The 21,662-nt window shown below is 40.3% G+C and overlaps 2 protein-coding genes across 5 annotated transcripts in view; both read right to left on the bottom strand.

Moving 5' to 3' along the window:
• The window catches only part of Amph (amphiphysin), a 29,094-nt gene extending 17,185 nt beyond the window's left edge, over positions 1-11,909 (bottom strand). For all 4 annotated transcript variants that reach the window (XM_076908574.1, XM_076908575.1, XM_076908576.1 and 1 more), the window contains exon 1: positions 11,691-11,909. In XM_076908574.1, the coding sequence (XP_076764689.1) occupies positions 11,691-11,759 (69 nt within the window). In that variant the 5' untranslated portion in view covers positions 11,760-11,909. The remainder of the gene's footprint in view (positions 1-11,690) is intronic.
• Positions 11,910-13,575: 1,666 nt separating this feature from the next.
• Mapmodulin (acidic leucine-rich nuclear phosphoprotein 32 mapmodulin) lies at positions 13,576-21,425 on the bottom strand. The gene is made up of 8 exons (XM_076908560.1): positions 21,143-21,425; positions 16,688-16,831; positions 16,493-16,612; positions 16,308-16,420; positions 16,108-16,214; positions 15,971-16,047; positions 15,795-15,885; positions 13,576-15,723 (listed from the first exon to the last, which is right to left on the bottom strand). The coding sequence occupies exons 1-8, from the start codon at positions 21,188-21,190 to the stop codon at positions 15,662-15,664; spliced, it is 762 nt and encodes a 253-aa protein (XP_076764675.1). The 5' UTR covers positions 21,191-21,425; the 3' UTR covers positions 13,576-15,661.
• Between the last annotated feature and the right edge of the window lie 237 nt (positions 21,426-21,662).

Raw genomic sequence — 21,662 nt, 5'->3', positions numbered from 1 at the left:
ACTGTAAAATACGATACAATGTACGATAGAGCGTTATTGATATAAATTCCAGCGTAACATTTAATGTAACACGAGCTGTAATTGTGGTCAGCGGTGAAAATGAGCCGAGCGCGCATACAATTAAAACCACGTGTATCCGCCAACACGTATGCTAATTAATAGGGTACTAGACGGCCTCCGTATTAGGTACGATGGAATCACTGCGCGACCTTACGACACTCTCGCGCAAGATATACTTATTTGGGTATCGAATTGTAAAGAAATATTCTGTCTATATACCGTCAACAATGATCGAGTTATTTTTAAAGACACAAACGTGCTACAATTTGCAAGCACGTTAACCGCGTTTTCAACTGAAACAGAGATACATTTTGCAACTTGGTGAAAAGTTAGCGATGAACGAACGGCGCGATAAAAAAAATTTATGCAATCATTTGCTACTGGATAAAATCACGCTCTGAGTCACACAGAACGCTGTGCGCACTCTGCGGATGGTTTATATCGTGGATAATGTATTCGTATCTCCTTATTTCGAATAACACGCTCGCAAAAGTGAAGACCAAGTCTTATTAAAGCGATTGTCGCGGTCGTCAACATCGAACGCGCATGAATAGTCAGCGGCGATACCAATGGAACAATACGGATTGTCTCACCGCGGCCAGAACGTTGCTTCTTCGACGAGTGAGTAATGTTGGGCTGGATAATGGGTAAAAAAAGCGGGGCTGCCCGTCGAAAATAATTAAGATCGGAATACAATCCGTCTGGGCGTTCGCCTTTGGAAATTACGAAATCGACAGCTGTGGTGCACCTCGCGTATTGCGAAACGCAGGAAATCAGTAACCAAAGTATAATTGCACACGTGAAAACGAGCGGCTACACTTGCTCGTCAATTACGTTTGCACTATTTCATTTTGCGAAGGCTAACTTGATTAGAGCGTTGGGCACGGCAAACAACAAATTGAGTCATGGCGAAGTAGATTTGTACAATAGTTTTATATGGTCGAAATTCTAGATCCTCGTATAGAGCAGCAAGGTTACGCGAGATAGAATTATTTGACATTGCTAAAAATTTCGCGTTTAAGGTCGTGGGAGTGAAATTGAATTAAAATGACTGACTTTCTGACTGAAACTTGTAGATGATCTAAACAGAATCGTCTAAGAAATAGCATGCTTACGGTTACGCTTTGGAGTACTCGTTTTTATTGCATACGAGATCGTTATGGGAACAAGTGTCCTATGATTACCTGCTCGTTTTGTACGACTGTTTTATCATAGCGTAGTATGTAATAATAAAGTAGCGACTAGAATTTCCCACAGACCGTCCAAACGGTTTAGATTCCCAGGATATGCGAAAAACAGCGACAATGCGACGACGATCTTCTGCTCTTATGACAATACGTAATTGGTCCCATTTTAAATTCAATATGCGATTAAGAATATAAGTTGTACTATCTGTTACGAAAAACTTATAACATTGAACGCAAGAAATCTTATGTTTCAATTGCACTGTTGCATAGCATAAGTGCTACGATACTTAGCAGACGGTCACTATCGTGTCAAGTCCAAATTTATTAAGCTAAGAAATACTTTTAAACGATTTGTTCGAACTATTTTACCCAAAGATAATAATTGTCCTGTTCGTTAATCAATTTTGCCAATTGTGAGGCTGCGTTACCGAGTTTGCACGTAGAACGCTGATGAATTGGACGTCAATCACACTTTTCTATTTCCATACAGTATTTATAACTTTGAGAAGAAACGATCGTCCACGATACAACGAACAGAAATAGTCAGACTCGGCTGTAGCGGTGCACCGTTGTTTGCGTAACGCTTGACAATAAGCGAAACTTTCGGTTGCAGGTAATGTACGTTCATGTTGAATAACACAGCTTGAAAATATTTTCCATTCCAACTCATAGCAACGCGAACAAGCGAATACAAGAGCCGAGTGAGCTATCCGGAAGTGCTCTTCGCTCGAGAATCAGTACTTAGGCGTACAGAAGTCGAAAGCATCTGAAAATTAATACCCATAGAGATTATAACGGTAATAATTCGATTGAAGTACAAAGAGCCCAGGTTGGCTTTTATAGAGGAACGAAAAAAATTGGATACAACGCGAGTTGGATCCGTTTGATAGCGGCTGGTAAATACGATTGCTGGTCCTTTTGTGTCCCAACTCGGGACTTAACGAACCCTACAGTCCACGAGTGCGTACTGATGAAGCAAAATTGCCGTGACGACGTGCCCGGCGTAATCGGGTGGCAACCGCAACGAAGGTCAATATAATTATCTGCTTATCCGCAGGACAAATTATCCACACCTATCTCTCCGCGAATGCATCTACTTTAAAGTTCTTGGTGTGACGCAACCCGGGCACAATCCGCATCCTCGTCCGTTCCAGCGTGACTGAACGCGAAACGCGAGTAGTACATATGTTTGCTCTACGAGTAGGCAGACCTTTGTTACGTAACAACGTGTCTTCGTGTCCATCGTGAAATTGCTTCTTACGCAGAACGTGACGCGTCCAGGCTGTACCATTTGTTGGGGGCTGAGAAAATCGGTTCGACGTTTAATCGTACCTATGTTAATCCATATTTATTACACGCATATTCATTTGTAGATACTAATAAGATATTAACGCGTGCTATAAAAAAAAGATCGAACTACCACGTTACCTTAAATTCCCAAGAAGAAATGTATCGCGCATTTTCGCACGGAATCTCCGAGTGAAAGTACAATGACGTGGAAAAGTAACTTAACCGAGGCAGAACAGCAGATATCCTTTACAGATAACACGCGTTATATCGCGCGCATAATTTATAATTCGCATTAACTCGCGTGACTCCGTGATTTAATTTCTCTTTCTTACGTTTCGCCCGCGCTTTCGTTTCCACCGACTTTCCTCCGCCGCGCATTTCGATTCTCTCTCCGCGCGAGGATCGCCGCGGCGACCCTGTTACACTTTCCTCCTGGACATTGCGTAATCTCGCGTGTCACAGCCGAACAGCGTTCTTCGATCGCAACGGTCCGCGCGTAGAAGAAACCGAGTCGCGACCCGATTCTCTCCGCTGGATTCGATCCTCCTACTTGACGAGCATTCAGAATCAGCCTAGTTGATAAATCGACGCTCGATTTGCATTTCCTTCCAGGTCCCTTGGTAAAAAGGAAGTCCCAATTGTTGGACTATCCAATGGAGCAGTATCTTTCGTATGATTTCTATCGTAAAGCTTAAACCTTACGCATCGCGAAAAAATTCGTGTACGCGATGCCAAAGAAGAAGAGAAACAAGTACTGACGCGAGTGGAAGCTGACGCGTGTCTCGTAAATTAAATACGCGTTGGTAAGATTTCGCGAAGGGCTTAAGTTCAGCTAACCCATTCTCCTCCACTTGGCGCTTCGCTCCTCTTCCTCCTCGCGTTACGAGCCGAGATTTTCTAGAGCGCGTCTTAGGCAGCGCGTTCATCCTTTATCTCATTCAGATTGCACGCTCGCTATTCAAGCTTTTCAACCGGGAGGAAATTGCAGATTGATGTAGGCAGAGAAAGCGAATGATCTAATTGTACGTGCGAATGTAACGAATGGGATTTTTATTAGGGGAAATAAGCGGTTGCGCGGTTCATGGTTTTCGTATGAATAGCCAAGTTACTCGCGGTTGCTCTATTCCTCCTCTTGTTCCTCATCACGAGTGAAAAAACGGTGAAATCGAACAACGCCTCGTTCTCGATTTTGAAACGTAGGACGCGAAGGCTCGAGACAATCTGATTCGCAGCTGGTTCACCCTGAGACCGAATCGGGCCAGTGATAAATCGGCTACGCAATGTAACGTGGCCAAAGAAGAAATGCAACGCGCCTTTAAAGAGAACAGTCTTATACCGATATGTTTGTGAATAAATTTATTCGCGTTTATTATTTCATTGGGATGCGAGGAATAAAAGATCGCGAGGAGTAGCTGCAGAAAAAGTGGCGCCAATAAGAGAAGAGGCGCTAACGGTTTAAACGCCCGTCTAGATCCGTGTACCAGATTATTCCAAGAAATCTAATGGAATCCTTTGTAACGTAGCGACGTGAGAGTTTCTGGCCGACAATAGGCCAAGCGCCACCAGACGATCGCACCTTGGCTTCCGAGGACTCAAAGAGAACGATGATTTGGCCAGGAGAACTGTCTAAATCCGTACCTAGCCATCGACCCTGTTCGAAATCGACGAAAACTTCCATCGTGTCTCTGTTGGTACAGTACAATGACGTATGTACAAATGAAAAAAGAGCGTAAAATTAGAGGAACGTTGTAAACAGTATGGATCGTGGTAACAAGATCTTAAAAACTGTGTATTTTCTTTTCATTGCGTAAACTTTGAAGATTGTAAAAAGCTTCAGCGCTAAGTAGTACTTCGAAAGTAAGTAGGGAAGATTCTTTTGAATAGACGTCCCATGAAAACGATCGTTCGCACGTAATATAAAATATTACGACTCGATGCTTTCGTTGCTGCTGTTTACAAGCCAATTTTGAAATGTTCTAAAGCGCGACAGTACGACGCATGTATTTTCAGAACGCGATATATGCGTCGCGCGATAGCGAAAGGGTTAATTATCAAGAGGAAACCGAGAAAGGAATTCGCGAGCGACACGGATACGTTGCGTAATTTAATCGAGGGAACCGTGAAATCTGTCGGAGAGGAAAAAGGGACGCGGTCAATAAGGCGGTGGCCTTCTTTGTCGACGGACTGATTAATTTTCGCGAACTGTCGAGAGAAACGAAACGGCGATCAGACTCGTTCGCGCGAGTCGAGTATTCCGATTAGTCGAGCACGTGGGTTACAGGTATGCCGACATTAACCTTTTTTTTCTGGCGACGAACCGAGTGTCTGCCAGTTTCGCTCAGAATAGCTGAACTAGGTCGTAACCCAGTTGAAAGAATCGTAGTACGCGTACACACAGTTTCTATCGCTAAACACACGTACCGTTTGTTTTCTTCTAAATAACTGTCATTTCGTTTCTCTCCCCCGGCTAATTAACCTTCTCTCCCCTCGTTACACGCTATCATTACGCCTACACTTAGGCGGTTATTAATCAGCGATTGTCCGCGTCCATTTCGTAGATTATCGCGAGGCTGTTTGATGGGAAAATACGTACGTTCATCCGTACGATCGCTGATAATTCCAGGAAACGTTCAACCATCGATTAACTTCCAGAATGAAATGAACAAACATGATAGCGTTATCATCTATTCTTCTTCCAAATCGAGCAACGTTTACTGCTAGATAGACAATGGTCTATCGAATCGTTTAGCTATTTCAACTATTCCAACGAGATAAGCCTTGCTTGTTTAAGTGATACCTCCGAAAATACCTTGTTCGTCACTGTGCAAAGTTCGAGTTTATGCTAAATTATCGCTTTCCTTCCTCTAAAATCAATCTTATACATTCGTACAAGTCGCTACAATATGTCAATCCTGGGCATAATAAGTCACTTTCACCGAAATATAGCGCATAGCCGAGGTGCAATCGATCGTCGTGCATCTCGACTGCAATATTGAGAAATCTTTGGTATTATTAGGCTATGTAATCTTCGATCAAACCCAAACAAGTGGAACAGGTCGATCGTTTAAATTCAAAGACACCACCAGCGTCCATTTATTTCGGAGGATGTCTCATTTGGGAATGGCGGAGGAGATGTTTTCTTGTTCCAGCAGAGTTCGCCGCAAGTGCCTGGCAAATCCGAGGACCGGTGGTTCAAAAATAGGTGGACGGAGCGCGGTGAACCAGTTCTGCGGCCGCCAAGGCCACTCGATTTGACCCCGATGAAAGTTCCTCCATGAAGCTACCTAAAATACCGAACGACAGCCACTCTACCTCGTCTGTATAATAATTATTATTCCAAAACGACTTTCCTTGGTTTTAAACGCGACGAATCGTTTTACCGCCGTCTGGCTGCAGGTGATCTCAACCTGAATTTCCGATCCAATTGAACGGAACGAGGCGAGCGAAGATCACAATGGGGCGACGGATGATTCGTCCCATTTCCGTCTCGAACGACCGAAACGCCTCTACGTCTCTGTCCCCGTCTCGCGTTTAGAGCTCGCATAACCGTTCCCCCTCACCCCACGTTCGTTCTCTCTCGTTTTCTCTGGCTCCGCCTTGCATTTCGTATGCAACGGGTGTTGCACCAGCTGGCAACGGCACTGCGAATCCTTTTGCCTTCTCGTGACTCAGGGAAGCTCCCGTTATAAAGCCGCAGGTACCGAGGATACCAGACCGGTACCAGAGGATCCTGTTCTCCGGCTAGCTGGGAACCGGCTGCGTTTCCTCGCGCAACGAGGTTACCAGACGTTTGGCTCGCGATGGATCGCTTAGCAGGAGCCTCGAGTCGTGTCAGTTCCGCTTAATCGAACAGATGTCTCTTCTTTGGTATTAATTACTCGTCTAATAACGTCAGCTACCGTGTCAGACGCATCCAGTAAAAGTTTGCATAATGTCCGACCTCTGGCTGGAAAAAAGCGCGGGAACTGCAATGAAACGTGGAACGCGATTTGTTTCCTCGCGAGAAGCCTCGTTAAATAACCAAGCAGGTACACACCACGAGTTTATTATCAGCAGAAGAGAATGGACGAAACGAATCGTTGAATGTACATTAGTCGTTGCATCTGTTCCTCGATACACAGACGACGTCGTGTGCAGTATCCGATTCTTGGCACGACTTCAACCGCGTTCCTCCTATCTTTTTTATACCAGCGTGGAAACGCCAGGGTTATTTCGCAACCAACAGGCATAGGAATTATCTCGCGTCGAGAAATTCTGTTCCTGTGATCAACATTTCCGACGCTCGTTTGTCTTCTTCGATTATTCCTCCGCGCTTGATTGTGACCGACGTACTGGATCCCGTTATGCAATGGAGAACCGACGAGCCTCTTGCTTGCAGGTGTTTCGAATTCAACGAACGTAGCTTTCAACTCCTTCGACTAATATCGTTTAAATAGAGCGTCTGTCGGTCCTAGTTTACGTTCCTCTTCCATGCAGAAATAAAGAAATACACATCTTAGCTACGATTGATAATAAATATTGGCTAAGAAGTCTTCTTTAGAGGTGATAAATGGATAAGATACCAAGGTTAGGGTAGGTTGAAGAATCATCAATCGATGGACCATTGAAAAACCAAGTGTCGCGGCCATTAAGGGTCCGTTCTCCACTCGCGAGAGGCGTAAGATAGCTGCGGAGCGTTGCGTAACGCCGGTTCTCCATTTGCCAACGGTCCTCTCAAGCTTGGTACCAGCGTTCTCCGCGTCTCTCCTTCCCGTCTTTTTACTCCACCGGAAAAGACGCTCGAATCGTTGGTGGTTATTAATATCCGGCAAAGTTCAACGTCATCGTGTATCGCGTTCGTATGACGTTCGCGCGTAACGCATATAGCCGGCCAGTGAATGATGTAAGAAGAAAACGTTGCCGCTTACGTCCGACTTTGTCGTACGTCCCGCGGCTCTAAACGTGGAAATAACAAGAAGAGAACGACGCGGATGGCTAAGAGAAAGAGAGAAAGAGAGATGGAGGGAAAGAAAGGGACGAGTAAAAGGAGGATAGCGTCGAAACGCGGTGCAAACAAGAAGATGCATGGCTCGACTAAGAAAAGGCGCGTAAGAAGAAGAAGAAGAGCCCTCTCTGCGTTTATCGTCAACCGTTCTGTATTTATACCGAGTTAACCGACGCCGCTGGACCAGGGCCAGCGTAATCGCTTCTGCGTTCTATGCTTTTCTCCCTTTGGGTTGGATGACTCTGAGAGATCGTCAGGTAGCTCGTCGACGATAACGTTTCTCGCTAAGTAAATCACCGTTGACTTGTATGGCGTTCGATGGTCCATTCGTACAGCCATTCCAGGATTAATTTTGGAGGATGAAACAAAGCGAAGATCGAGACCAATGATAGGGTTGAGTGGTCGTGCGAAATTCACTGGAAACTGCAAAACGTCCCAAACGAAGAAATTTAATATCTCTGACTGTGTATCTTCTGGAAAATACCAGGTCGCGAGCATCGTGGCTTAAGTTTCACAGAGAAAGGAAACATGGAGATCGTTACTGAGCTGCGAAGCTAGAGGTATCTCAGAAAGCTGCAAGCTCGCAGATATATTTGCCGACGCGACGGTCACGGAGCAAAAGCGTCCGGGACACGGCGACGAGAATAGTAACCCGGTGAGCGTGGTGGACACGATAGAAATCGTAGAGAAGACTGCGTACGAACCTCCAAGACTTCCGTCTCTACGCGCTTTCATGCGATTTCCACGACATTTGTCCCGACGAACGCACCCTGATGATACGTTTGTTCAAAGCAGTCGTAGTCGGTCAAATGCTGAATAAAAGACGAGGACGACAGAGAAAGTTGAACGCGACCATCGCTTACTTTCACGACACAGGAACACTTTTGTCCGGACACCACTCTAGTTTGCCTTGATTTTTCCAACTAGCCACGCACGATCGCTTCGCACCTGCTGGATTAAAGACTGTTGACTTTTAAGCGGATCAAAGATCCTCTCACTCGTGTAATACTTGCGTTGAACAATGCGAGATTACGATGGCACTTGAAAATACGAGAATAACGGAAATAAACGTGATTCGAGCTTAGCCTACGAGGTGGTCGATTTAACGTTCTCTGCGAGACGCACGCGATAAACATGAATGGCTTTGTGCTACCCTTTATCAACCAGCCATTTTTATCCAAGATTTCTCTTTCGGTGAAGATTGCTTCGAGTGATTATCTTCAATCTGCACGGAGTTGTGCAAACATTCTCAGCGGTAATTCTCACGTTTTCAAGGTACAACGCAAGTAAATAATTCGACGTTGTAGTACAACCTTGCTTCTCACGACGCGATACTCATCGAATTCGTGTCATTCGCGATGGATTCGAAAGCGAGGAAGAGGGGTTCGTTCAACTGCGCGTTCAAAATTAGAGAAAACTATCTCAATTTGGATAAAAAAATAAAAAAATAACAGATAAGCGAATCGACGAGGCAGTTCCAGGTGCGCTCGTAGAGCAGAGCTGGAAAGAAAACCGACTCTCCTAACGAGGACGAGTGTAGAAACTTGAAATGACATTTCAAATCGAGTAAATCGACAGGCTCGCATTGGCAAAGTGCTTTCAAATTACTTAGATCCAGGCGACGTGGATTCAAGCGATTCAACTTGAACGGGAGACACTGGACAACAAAACCAGGTTCGAGATATACTTATTTCATCGATGCAAATGCTTCGATGAGAACACGATGATGAACTACGACGAATATTCAAACGAGCGATTCGACCAAAGAGGAAATTCGTATAACTACTGCACGCAACAGTGTCTACGTAATAAACGTATCGCATTCCTTTCTGCGCGGGTCGTAACAGCATACTCAGATGTGGCAACAGCATTTTACCAGTTTTTCTAAACATTATAAGAAAAATCGTAAATAGAACGGATAATCTATTATGTGGAAATAGGAGAGAAAGAATTCTATCCATCAGTTTTACCTACATTGGGAATTCGAACCCGGATCTTTCGATTTCTAGGTAACTACTTTAACAATTTAGAATATGAGCCAGCCTACGATTCTTCTTCCCTGTAAAAATATAAAGAACGCAAACAAAGTACGTCGATCCTTAGTATTATTTCCTTCAGTCCTCTCTTATTGTTCTCCATTGATCGAACGATACGCCTTCGACTTCTCGTTTGGGTGTTCTCGTTACAGATGAATCGTCCTCTCGGTTTCACCGAGCCTCGCAAGCAAATGCGAAGGTAAATTCCGATATAATGTACGATACCACGAGCCAACACGCCGCGCTTGTACGAGGAAAGGCGCTGGATCTTTAGCCGTCTTAATGGTCTATCGTTTCTAGTACATAGGAAACACTGGCTTTCCTCGCCTCGAGTGACTCGCTGAACTTTTTACACACGAATGCCAATACTCGAAGCGATCGGATCGCTGTCCATATAAATCCATTATTCTCGACGGCGATCGGAACTTATCCGTGTGTGTACAACTTTATTACGCGCGAATTTTTCTCGCCCGTTTTGCTGTGGAAATCTAAAATTGCCTGTTAAATTTATAAACGCTAGAACAAATTACCTTTAACGGTCCACGATCGGCAATACGTTAATCACCGTTCAATCGGTCATTTAACTATTTATATCGGCCTGGTTCCCTCCCATATGCTTCAAGAATAACCGGTGATGGTTCAATTTATAGAAATCTTCTGATTTCGTACGTACACGCATGCTTGGAACGCACCGACTGACACAGATTTTAATGCTACCAAGTTTCCAAACCGGAAAATCCATTTTCTCTCTTTTCTGAAGCTAGCCGTGTTCGGCTCAGATGATAGTTGTAACACTGGCACGGCTGCGGCACCGGTAGACCGGTTCTACGAGATAAGTCTGTATAACCAGCATCATGAAAGAAAGTTAAAATACCTATGAATTATACAATCATACGGTATGTTGCACGAGCCACTGGCGTGGTTTCGTTCTTAGAAAAACGAAATAAATACAAGATTAACACGCTCGCTAGTAATCAATGATTCCAGTATTACATATTTCGTTAAATACCGTATCCGATGACCCACTTCTTCTCAACTTGAAACACTTCCTACTATCAAATATTCTCGCTGCCTTTGTCTTTCAGCTTCTGCTAAATTTTAATATTTCTCGATACGGTTTTGTTCGATCTAATCTATCGTACACATGTATCGAAAAGTAATTAAACTACTGCCACGCGTATATCAAATCAGAAATAGTTTCGATTCGTCAATTATAAACGCTAGAACAAATACGGCTCAAGTAATAAAACTGATATTCGATGACATTAATTGTATCGTTATTTCAAGTGTTAAGGTAGAAACGAAACAAACAGATGTAACATTCCTCTGTTCCCGAAAAGGATAGATAGACATACGGAGGGAAACAACCTTAGTCAGACGTAGGTTACATAATAGACAGTACCAAAACAACTTCCATTTCTACGTGGAATTGTTGAACACAGACAGAGATACAATTTCTATCGAACAATTCGAAGAGAATAAGAAAAAGAGAACGAGAAACTGAAATACCACCTCTGACGGAGTTACCGCTCGGTTTATTTTAAGGAATTCACGAGTCTGTGAAAACGCACAAACATTCGACAAACACGAACGATGAAATATTGGTGTCACGTGACAATCTCCACCCGGTTTACAATTATTTCGCTCGAGAGTGTGCTACTGGCGTTAAAAGATGCACCTGCGTGGTATATGCATCGCTACGCTGAACCCAGACAAGAGTTGCATAATTGTCATTTTAAATGAAACTCTGCTATACAACCAGTACATGTTTACCGATTATATAAGCGACGATCGACGTACGAGAGAAAAGAAAATTTTGATGAATTACCCACTCGTTCTTCAAATTCGACGAAGGCTCTTTCAGGCTAGCTGTCAGTCGTGATATGTCAAATATTATCAACCGCAACTGGTATCTACAAAGCAGGCAGACTCGTCTGAAGGATTAAGACGTTCAAACGGGAGCAACGAATTTATTTATTGAAACGAATCGAAGCGTGGAGTGTGTCGCGTGGGAAGTGAGGTTAAAATATCGTTGAGGGCAACTATTTTACTCGAAACGTACGATCGGCAGTCGTGCACTTCGAGGAAACCTGTTACGAAGGTAGAAATATATGTCTTTCCGTTGGTACTTGCCTTCTCCTTCGCTCTGCCTGCGTGTTTTTGCACCGTCTTCGCGATCATCGCACCCTTACTTTCAGCCATTTTGCTCCAAGTTACTCGAAAGGCGGCGACTTTGAAACTTCTCCCCGCAAAACACTAAATTCAATTTCGACGGCTAGCCGGACTAATTCCTTCGACACCAAACCACAACCAATACGCACGAACGGAAGCCCGGAGAAACACTGAACGCTCGACGCGTACTGCGCGCCGAGGCTGACTTATCGCGGTTCACCGAATCGCCGATAGGTGGCAGCACTACGCACGCGCCTAAATATCTTACGATAAAATATTCAAAATATTCTTTTTAAATATAAATACTATAATTAATAAACGTATTGCATATATTAGGAATAAGTTAGAGTCGACTATCATTTAGTACGATCTTCTGAGGATAGATTTCTGCATAGCACGATTTTGATGAAACGTGGAACACATTCGGCTGTTACAATTTGAAAAAAAAAATGGATGCACAACAATAAAATTATCTTTCTATGAGTTTTGTCATATTATGGAGCTATATCCAACGAAAGGACATACTCCACTCTATTATAATAGGAAAATGAATGTTACAATGAGTGTAAGAAACTTACTTCCAGATGAAATTCGACGTGCGATCGATTGGACCATGGAGAAGACTATTACTAATGGTAGATGATTATCGAAGGGTGCTGACCTATTGGTGAAGGATTATGCAGAGGATACTAACCGATAACCGATGGAGATATATTTGTAATCCACGGTTCTCTTTTACCATTAAATATAAATCAAATTTGATAACATAAAAATGTTTATTCATTTACCCTATTGTATCAAGAACGTTTACGTTGAATTACAGATAGTATAATATGTTATGATATTGTTTAATGTTTGTATCCACCGCTCAATCGATATCTATTTTCTGGAATCTGTGTCGAGAGAATCTTATGTGACTTTATCCACTTCGATATTGTTTAATTCCTAAATTCTCCGCTCTTGATTATAGAGGGCATAATAAAACCTGCAGTTCTTAATTGGATCGGTATTTCAGAACATATTACGGAAATGATAGGTTTACCTCGTGCCTCGTTTGCGGTAGCATCTAAGAAAGCTATCTAAGAGAGCATGAAACACTTGTCTACTACCTTTACTCTATTATTATGAACAGTCTCATTAAAAAATTTCTATCACTAACTGTAATTAGCTTTCGAGCATTTCTTCTCTAAACCAGTTTAATTGAAGCTAATCTATGGCAGCCATTTGCTCAAAATATTTGCTATATAATTCGTAATTGTATTATATCAGCACATAATGCAATTAATAATTATATATCAAATAAATAGTACCCGGGTCTCACCACGTGGAGGTTGCTGCGAATGGAGACCCACCCTAGCCACGTACAAATTAATACGGAATAAAACATCCTTTCAACGTACATTTACAATGCACTCGGTGTTCGATAGCTATGCAAATGCACGGTAAAAGGATTTTTTTATAACACACGTCCGCGAAAAAGAATGAAAAATTAAAGCTGAAAGTAGACAAAAGCACAGTTCAACTTAAAAGTATCTTACTTAATATGTATTAGCTTGGAGCAAAGGATTGAAATAGTAATTGGTTGATACATATACTTGAGTTTATACAGTACTACATTACAATTACAAATAAGAAATTAAATACATCTGAAAAATGATAAAACAAAGGTAATAATACGGATAAAAAAATATATATATAAATTACCAATATTATAAATACATTAGTAATTATATCGAGATGATTTAAATGTTGAGAAGGTGATCGTTTGGTTTTCAGTAGAGACTTTAATAACTAAAATCTGAAAGTACAGATGGATTAATAATAATTATCCACAACATTACCGTGATTTGTATATATAAATGATTTTATTAATAAATTATCTTTTCTTATTTTGTGATGAGGATTGCTCGAAATAAACAAACGTTATGATAAAAATCCACTTTAACAACGGAATAGACAGACAATACAGAGATGTAATAGATCTGATAATAGAAGGTAATAGATTTCCTTACGTAAATGGTCTATCCAAAATTGCAATTGACAAAAGTGTATGTGTCGCGGGACGCGCGAAATGTTTAATTATTTATATTTTAATTCTTTTAATTATTTATAATTTAACTTTTAATACGACATCCGCGCGAGCCGCAATTACAAATTGCAGATTGGAAATTTACAGATTTGGACCTGTACATGTCAATATACCCATTGTACCTAATATAAATTTGCTTTAGTCTTGGAAAAATTGGATAAGGCCATAACCAAACTGGCGACATTGAGGCGCCAGATCCTCGACTCTACCATAATTTTTTTTTTTCTTATAAAACCGATCCTCTCTTGCACTCTCACTCGCTAATTTCACTCCTATCCATTCTCACGATCACGTAGTTAATTGGTAGTCCGTCCAGTAGTAATACACTTGTCACAGTCTCACCATTAACTACACCATCTAATCCATCTTTGTTTCTATTTCTTTCCACAGATTTTGTCTTCTCTAATCTAAATTTTGCGTTTCTGACTTTTTCATTTTAAATACAATTCAAAAGTGCGAAAGCGCAAGTGTAAATATTTGTTACATTTTTTTAAACCATAATTGTAATTTAATATTAATAATAATATTAATGATCATTACCCATTAACTTCGCACTTTAATCATCACGAGATGTGTCAGCGCTATGGTAACTTCAGAGACAGAAATTAAAGGTAATTATGAATTTATAGCAATGTTTATTCCATTTACCCCATTTTTTCTTTCAATATTATGTCCCAAATATTTATACTTGTTGTGTATAAACGATACCATTCAACAAGTAACACTATATAATTATCGTAAAAAAACTTTAGGTTGTAGTAATATAAAATACATTTAATCATTACAGCTTAATAATGCCTGCAATTTAAAATGGGAAGATAGAATAATTTTATTAATTAAATCAATTCAAGTTATGATGAAGCATAACACTCAGCACATGGAATACCCAAGAAGTACAAATTAGGATACCACAATTGATATTGTGTTCTTGTTATTTAATAGCTCCTTCCAAGATTATTATTCCTTGAAATACCACAACTACTTAAATGTATCAAAATAATGTCACTGAAAATACTACAGTACGTTTTACTTTAACTACTAAACTGCCTTCTTTTTTTTTCATATTAATTATACATTTGAGACACTATTATATACTACAATAAACGAAATGTCCATATCTTTTTTTTCCCATTCTTTCATTCTTATGATGTAAATTTCTATCTTAATACGTCTTTCATAGATATAAGCTCAATGTATGAGCAACATATATTTTGTCTCTTTATTTTCTGTCCCAAAAATCACAGAGGCGTAATGCACCTCAATGTATGGTGTAAACCTGTACAAAAGTTGTTCCTTATTTACTCTATACTTATTCATGGTACAATAATAATGTATTTAAAATGTAACTTATGTAACCTTAGTACTGATTAACGATGACTGCATTCCAACGTGACCAGCCTTTGGCCGACTGGAGCTAACAGACAAATATGCTCCTTCAAGTGTAAAACTCCACTGTTGCCTTTCCCGTGTTCTCTCAATATCTGATCTTTCGCCCACTATGCAACATCACTAATACTCTAACTATATACTCTATATAAAATATCGTTAGTATAACTAAAACGCGCTGTGCCCAGCTGGAATGCAGTCCTATTTTATGCCATCATTATCCTCTTTTTCCGTTTTTCATTCACATTCTTCTTCCCCGCAATGGTAATCATTTGTTGTTCCACAGACAATTCGTCAGTCAATGATTTACTGATAAATTCACACCACTAACTGTAGTCTGTCATTGGTCGGTCAATTAGTTTGATTCCCAGGTGTTCACTCGGCGTCTCAATTATTGTTATTATTTATATGAATTTTACACTCATTCAACAGCATCAAAAACCTGTTTTTTACGGTTCTAGTTCCCTGAATCTCCTCCATCTTCATGTTTTCTCTTCTTACCTCGAGCAGGAGACGATTCTGTATAACGTAATGAAAAGAAATGTAATAAAATTAATTCCCTTAATAATTAATTGCCTTAATTTATTTACCTTCTTCTTCATCTTGTTCATCATCTTCATTATCATCATCATCTTCTTCTTCTTCTTCCTCACAGAGGAAATCATCCTCGTCACTGTCATCCTGTATCAGTAATTAATAATTGAAGTTATTAAATTAATAATAATTAAAAAGCAAAAATAAACCTTAAAACACGTGGAGGTTTTACCTCGTGTATATCTTTATATACAGTTGCTAAACTTACTCCACCATCGTCAAAATCTTCATCATCTTCCTCGTCTGAAACTGAAATTTTACACACGTTACATGTTATGATTTCAATTTATATTTTAATTTATGACTAACCTTCCTCGCTATCTTCTTCGTTAGCATCTCCGTCTCCATCTTCGTTTCCATTAACTTCATCATCTTCCCCTTCACTGTCATCTACCTCACAGTCATCTGTATCAAATCTGCAACAGACACAATAATAATTACATTATATTTAATTTTTATTATTTTTAATTTTTAATATTAATTTCACCAGTTCTTTCCAGATTACGTACCCATCAAGACATCGAAGACTGGGAATAAGGCTGAAAACTTTCTCTCTGTAATTATCCAAGTTTGTCACTTCGTTATTAAAGAGATCCAGACTCTTTAAATTCTTAAACTCCTTCTACAAAACAAAATAGTTTTTAGTATTCATGGAAAGCAGTTATATAAATGGAAATAAAATAATGGAACTTACTAAAGGTTGAAGTGTATCAAGATCTTTGATCTTGTTTCCACTAAGATTAAGATGAGTTAACTTGGGACTTGACTGAAGAAGGTTCAAACCACCAGAAATTCTGTTGTCACTAAGTTCCAACTGTAACAATAAAATTAGTTATTATGCATGTATCAATTTCAATTAATTTATTCAAATGAATATAATCATGCTTACCTTCTTAAGACTTGATAACTTTGGGAAGCCTTTTAGACTGGTTAGACCTACATTGATGAGACTTAACGATTCTAGTGCAACAAATTCATCCGTCAGACCTACTATATGCGTACTCCGGCAATTGTCAAGAACAAGTTCCTTGATCTGAAAAGAATAACATAGCAGCTGTTAAATTAAATTCTTAAATATTCTAAAAGTATAGTAACACCACATATTCACAGTGAAAAAACCATAAGGACAGGTACAAAAGTATTATTTCATTTATTAGGAGTATACATATGTGACAATATTTCGCACGAGTATAATTTTATGTACAAATGATAGAAGCTGAAAAAAGAATCAAAGCTTCCCAGTGGGGGAAACAATCAATTTCTACGTATGATATTATTACTCTCATACGACTTATATACAAGATGGCAATTAAGGATTAAGGTTTACAAGAATATGTTTCAAGGAAAAAGAACTCTTCACAAGCGAACGTGTAATTGCATTTGTAAGCTCGTAGTGAACAAGTGGACAGGAGGATTCGGTGATACGTGAAAAAAGTCAGATAATAGTTTGGTGAAATTCAAACGAACGATGAGCTTTCGCGGGAGATGGGCTATTTTATTGATCGGAGAAAGAGAAAGGTGAAGAGAGAGGGGAGATAGAAAGGAGACAGGAGATACAGGGGGAGAGAAGTGTGAGCGGGTTCCCGGGATATATAGGCACGGGGGAAAGGGGGGCGGTAGTAGAGTGCACGACGCGTCTTGTTTAGCGGCATCAGAAAAGCCGGCAAGCGATAAGTACTGACTGCGGCACGCGATAGAAACGAAAGCGCGTAGTAGTCTCAAGTCTTCATGTTATCGGGGTTCATTTTAACACAAGTTAATACAGCTTGTGAACGACCACTCTTATTATGAAACTTTATCTATTTAACTACAGAAATATTATGATTGAACTATGCTATTTACCCCTTTCAATAGATTGAAACGATTTGCGCATGATAAATGGGCGAAATAAAATTAATCTGTTAATTGCTACTCGATGAAATTTTTCAGATGCGATGGAACCGTCATAAATTCAAGTACACCTTTGTGTAACAAATTTTAGTGACGACAAACCGCTTTCACGCGAAGCCTCGGAGTCGTCGCATGTCCTTATCTTAGATTCACTGCCCGACATTCCGACCGGCCGGCTGATTGGCTGCGCCATGCGTTGCACTGATCGTAGTGGAAGCGTTTACGAGAAGTTGTCGTGGCTTATAGGAGCGGATCAATGACAGCTACAAGTTAACTAAGGTTTACAATAAGGATAGATAGAAGGCAATAGTCGATGAAACCTTAAGATGAAGTAAACGAGAAGGAATGATCACGACTCGTTTCGGCAGGGACTAATCGGTAGATCGTACGAAATGAAAATATATAGATTAAAACAATAATTTCAAGTGATACAATATTCGAAGTAGCGATTCATACCTGTATAACGTACAACTTACATTTCATTTGGGGAAATTTCTAATAAAACGTATATCGAACCCCTGATTGCAACATTCAAACGAACAGTACATTATGCGAGAATGGTCTTATCGTATAGAAATAGTATTAGTGTAATTCTAGTGTAATTCTGCTTTGTTATTAGAAACGATCACTGCATAAATTTTTCCTGTTTCCTTATCCAATGGTTCGGAAACTAGTACCTACGATACTGCTGAGCGAACTGCATCACAACGCCAGTGGATAACGTGATGCAAACACCCACGCATATTTATATTCTACACTAACATTAGGAAAGGAATGTAGATAATGATGTGTCGTGTGTTGGCAAATAAATGTAATGAAATTCATTAGGTTAGGTAAAATCGCGTGAAACAATTACTTCGATTTTCTTATTGCTGCGAAACGTACGTGTGTCGGTTCGTGACAGAGTGGACTCGTCCAAGATGGCTGCACAGTGATCAGTAATACGCCATAAGACACGATTGTTGATTGGATGTACGAGAGAGCTTACGATCGGTTCGTTCACCATTATTCTTATACGTCGAAACGATTGGGAATAACGTTACAACGTACGCCATTCTAAAAGATGTAGAGAAATCGAATTGCTGGTAAGAATAAACTGGCGCGCACCGGAAAACAATGGCGACGTCCACTCGCACGCGCATCTCATGGCAACACCTCATGGCACGCATAACTCTTCCCGCTGATAATTGATTTACATAATACACTTCTTACAACTTGTGAAAAAAATACATAGACTGTACGAAATATAGCGCAGCTTTCCCAAAAGGAATGTTTCACTACGTTAATCCAACAAACAGAGTTATATGTTTATATATGAACGTATATTAAGCGACGTAATAAACAGTTTATCGTTAAGTGATTTGTAGCATAAAACATATCTGGTGATTTGATTACCCATTCGGTCTAAACTGTATAGAATGGATATACTTCTAAAAATTTTCAAGATACTTCGTGAATAGAATTATATTTCAAGTTGATCGTTTTCAGTTTTCGGATCGTATGCCAACTAATTAAAATTTGATTAGTGAAGCAAATAAGCGATTGATGTGCGCGTCTGTAATAATGAAATACGAGGCAAATTGTAATCTTTAGGTCTTATTATCTCATAAATTCTTTCAAGTTCAAGTTTTCATCTGACCTTGGTAAATTCAGTGCACTTCGAATGCCGAAAAAAGCGGTTAAAGAACTATTAAATACTGACATAATACTTTATATATGTAAGTAACCATGACTCGTTAGTAGATGCATATGAGGTTGCATATGTTTCGAAACTCGTTCGAAAGGGGCACCATCTTGTCAAAGCCTTTTTATACTTCGTTATTGCGTTGTATGAAAGATTAAACGCATATCTACCACAAATGATATTTTAATACGTTCGAAATTAACAATTTCCTAAAAATGCTTTGTGCACGACCTGCTAAGATCTGGTTGCTCCTGTTAATAGGAACACACGTACGATGCACATAGTTTAAAAAGAGGGGCTCCTAGAGACAGCCACGCCACGCTATAATTTGATCATACGACTTGCGTATAACATGGAATTTCGACCAAGGAAAATAATATATAAAATTACTCAATCCTCTCATAAAAACTTGATCGACTACTGAAATAGCCAAATAATGTATTATTATATTTCTACCAGAACTCTATTATTTCATGGAACTCTAAAAATATCCTCAAAATAAATTATACAAACTAAAACTTATTATTCGGTTTTAATTTTAAAAAAGTGTATTCCGTTCGTAATGTTTGTAGACCTTTATATTACGATAATTACGCACCAAATATTTTTATCGATAATAAAAATAAAAGTAATGTATACCCATCTTGATTTTTGTAGTGGGAAAATTTTTTCTAAAAGACAAATTTCGAAACCAGTATAATTTAGAAGAATTCTAAAAAAGAAAATATAGCTTATTATTATCTCATGCAACGTGTTTCCACAAAAACATCGATTAAGTAAAAATATCTGAATTGAATCACAAAATAAACTTGTTCATATAAATGTACACAAAAGCTTATTTAGGTATTACTTTTTCTATATTAGTTAAGGCAAAAAATTAGTCATTATAAAAAGCGGTATCCACATTGATTAAACATGTTTTACTTTCTATGCCAACGACACTGATTCTACGATGTATTACATCACGAATCAGCAAGATGTAATATATATTATATATTGTAGGTATATATATGTATAATACCATACGTTTTGTTGTACATGGAATAATCAAGTTCAAATGCGTTTAACTACGGGTTGTATAGTGCTTTCTCTATGAATGTAATAACATATCTGGCGTGATAAGGAAGACGACTTGGTAATTCGATGGGAATCCTCGTTACGGTGGCTAAAAGTGTAGAAAATTTGAGAAACCACCATCGGTTGATCAACTGCTCGTTAAATTCGGTCAACTGATCAACTCTTAAATTTCCTCGACTGCTCCAACTGATACAATACGACACCTGGCCTGAGAATTTTTCCGTTAACTAAATCGGCTGCGACGAATATCCCGTCGATCTGGTAAAAGTACGTAAGACGGTAGACGAAATGAAAATGTAGAACCAAGCGAGAGAATAAAACGCGTCGTGTTCGTACGAGGTAATGGAAAAATGAAGGAGAGAGAGGCCGTCGAAGCGAACCACGCCATGCCTGTTATTCTCGTGGCAGTGATAGCAACTCGTGTCGGCATCGAGAACACGTCTTCTTGCCCCGATAAATCGTTGGAGCCACGCGGTCGCCGTCAAGAAATCCGAGTTCTCGTGCGTCTTCGAGGAGCCAGTGGCGTGCCGCAGAGCGAGTGCGTGGTGTCGGTGTCGCGCGAGGGAATACGATTCTCTCTCGGTGCACCCGCTCTCAGACCTGCACACGATAGAACAGCAAGCACGCAACAACCCGCGGTATCATCTCGTGTCGAGGAAACCACCGCGATAAAATAACTGGGATTCAGCTTACTTCGCCGGGGTTCCTTCCCCGTTTTTCGAGCTCTATCCGCTTCTCCATGGCCGGCAGACCCGTTTCCAACTCCGTACACAGATCACTACACCTTCCTGCGTCGCAACAACTAGTCGCAACCTTGCTTTCAAACCGGGAATATGACGGACGGACCACGGTCGGTCACCAGTCGGACAGAGCCACCACCGTACCGAGGAGCCAACCCAACGGCGCTTCGATTCTGGCCTAGGCCCTATGCTCTCTACACTCGACTCACCGGACTGGCGGGGCCCCCACACAATAACAACCCACGAGGCGGGAAACGAAACACATGTCTGGCACTACTTTCGAAGCGACCAATCCCGTTCTTTTGTTCGCTCGCGGCACCGAGCGACGCGACATCTCGCGGTCTTCCAGCCAATCTCCCTTTAACGCGCCTAAATTCATTTCCTTTGCGTAGACGAATCGAGCGAACGATTTCTCGCCGATGTAAAGCTTCACTGGTTTTAGATTTCTACATTCGCCATCCCAATATTCGATC

This window comes from Xylocopa sonorina, chromosome 18, assembly GCF_050948175.1.
Source record: "Xylocopa sonorina isolate GNS202 chromosome 18, iyXylSono1_principal, whole genome shotgun sequence".
NCBI classification, from domain to species: Eukaryota; Metazoa; Arthropoda; class Insecta; order Hymenoptera; family Apidae; genus Xylocopa; species Xylocopa sonorina.
Note: the sequence above shows the minus strand (reverse complement) of the source record. Positions and strands in the feature narration are given on the sequence as shown.

Bases quoted from the DNA above. Each gene is read 5' to 3' on its own strand.
- Mapmodulin (XM_076908560.1), bottom strand. From the start codon at position 21,190: ATGGAGAAGCGGATAGAGCTCGAAAAACGGGGAAGGAACCCCGGCGAA. The intron at 16,215-16,307 runs GTACGTAATCTG...TGTCTGTTGCAG, and splicing joins AGTCTTCGATGTCTTGATGG to ATTTGATACAGATGACTGTG. The intron at 15,886-15,970 runs GTAAAACCTCCA...TTACTGATACAG, and splicing joins TATATAAAGATATACACGAG to GATGACAGTGACGAGGATGA.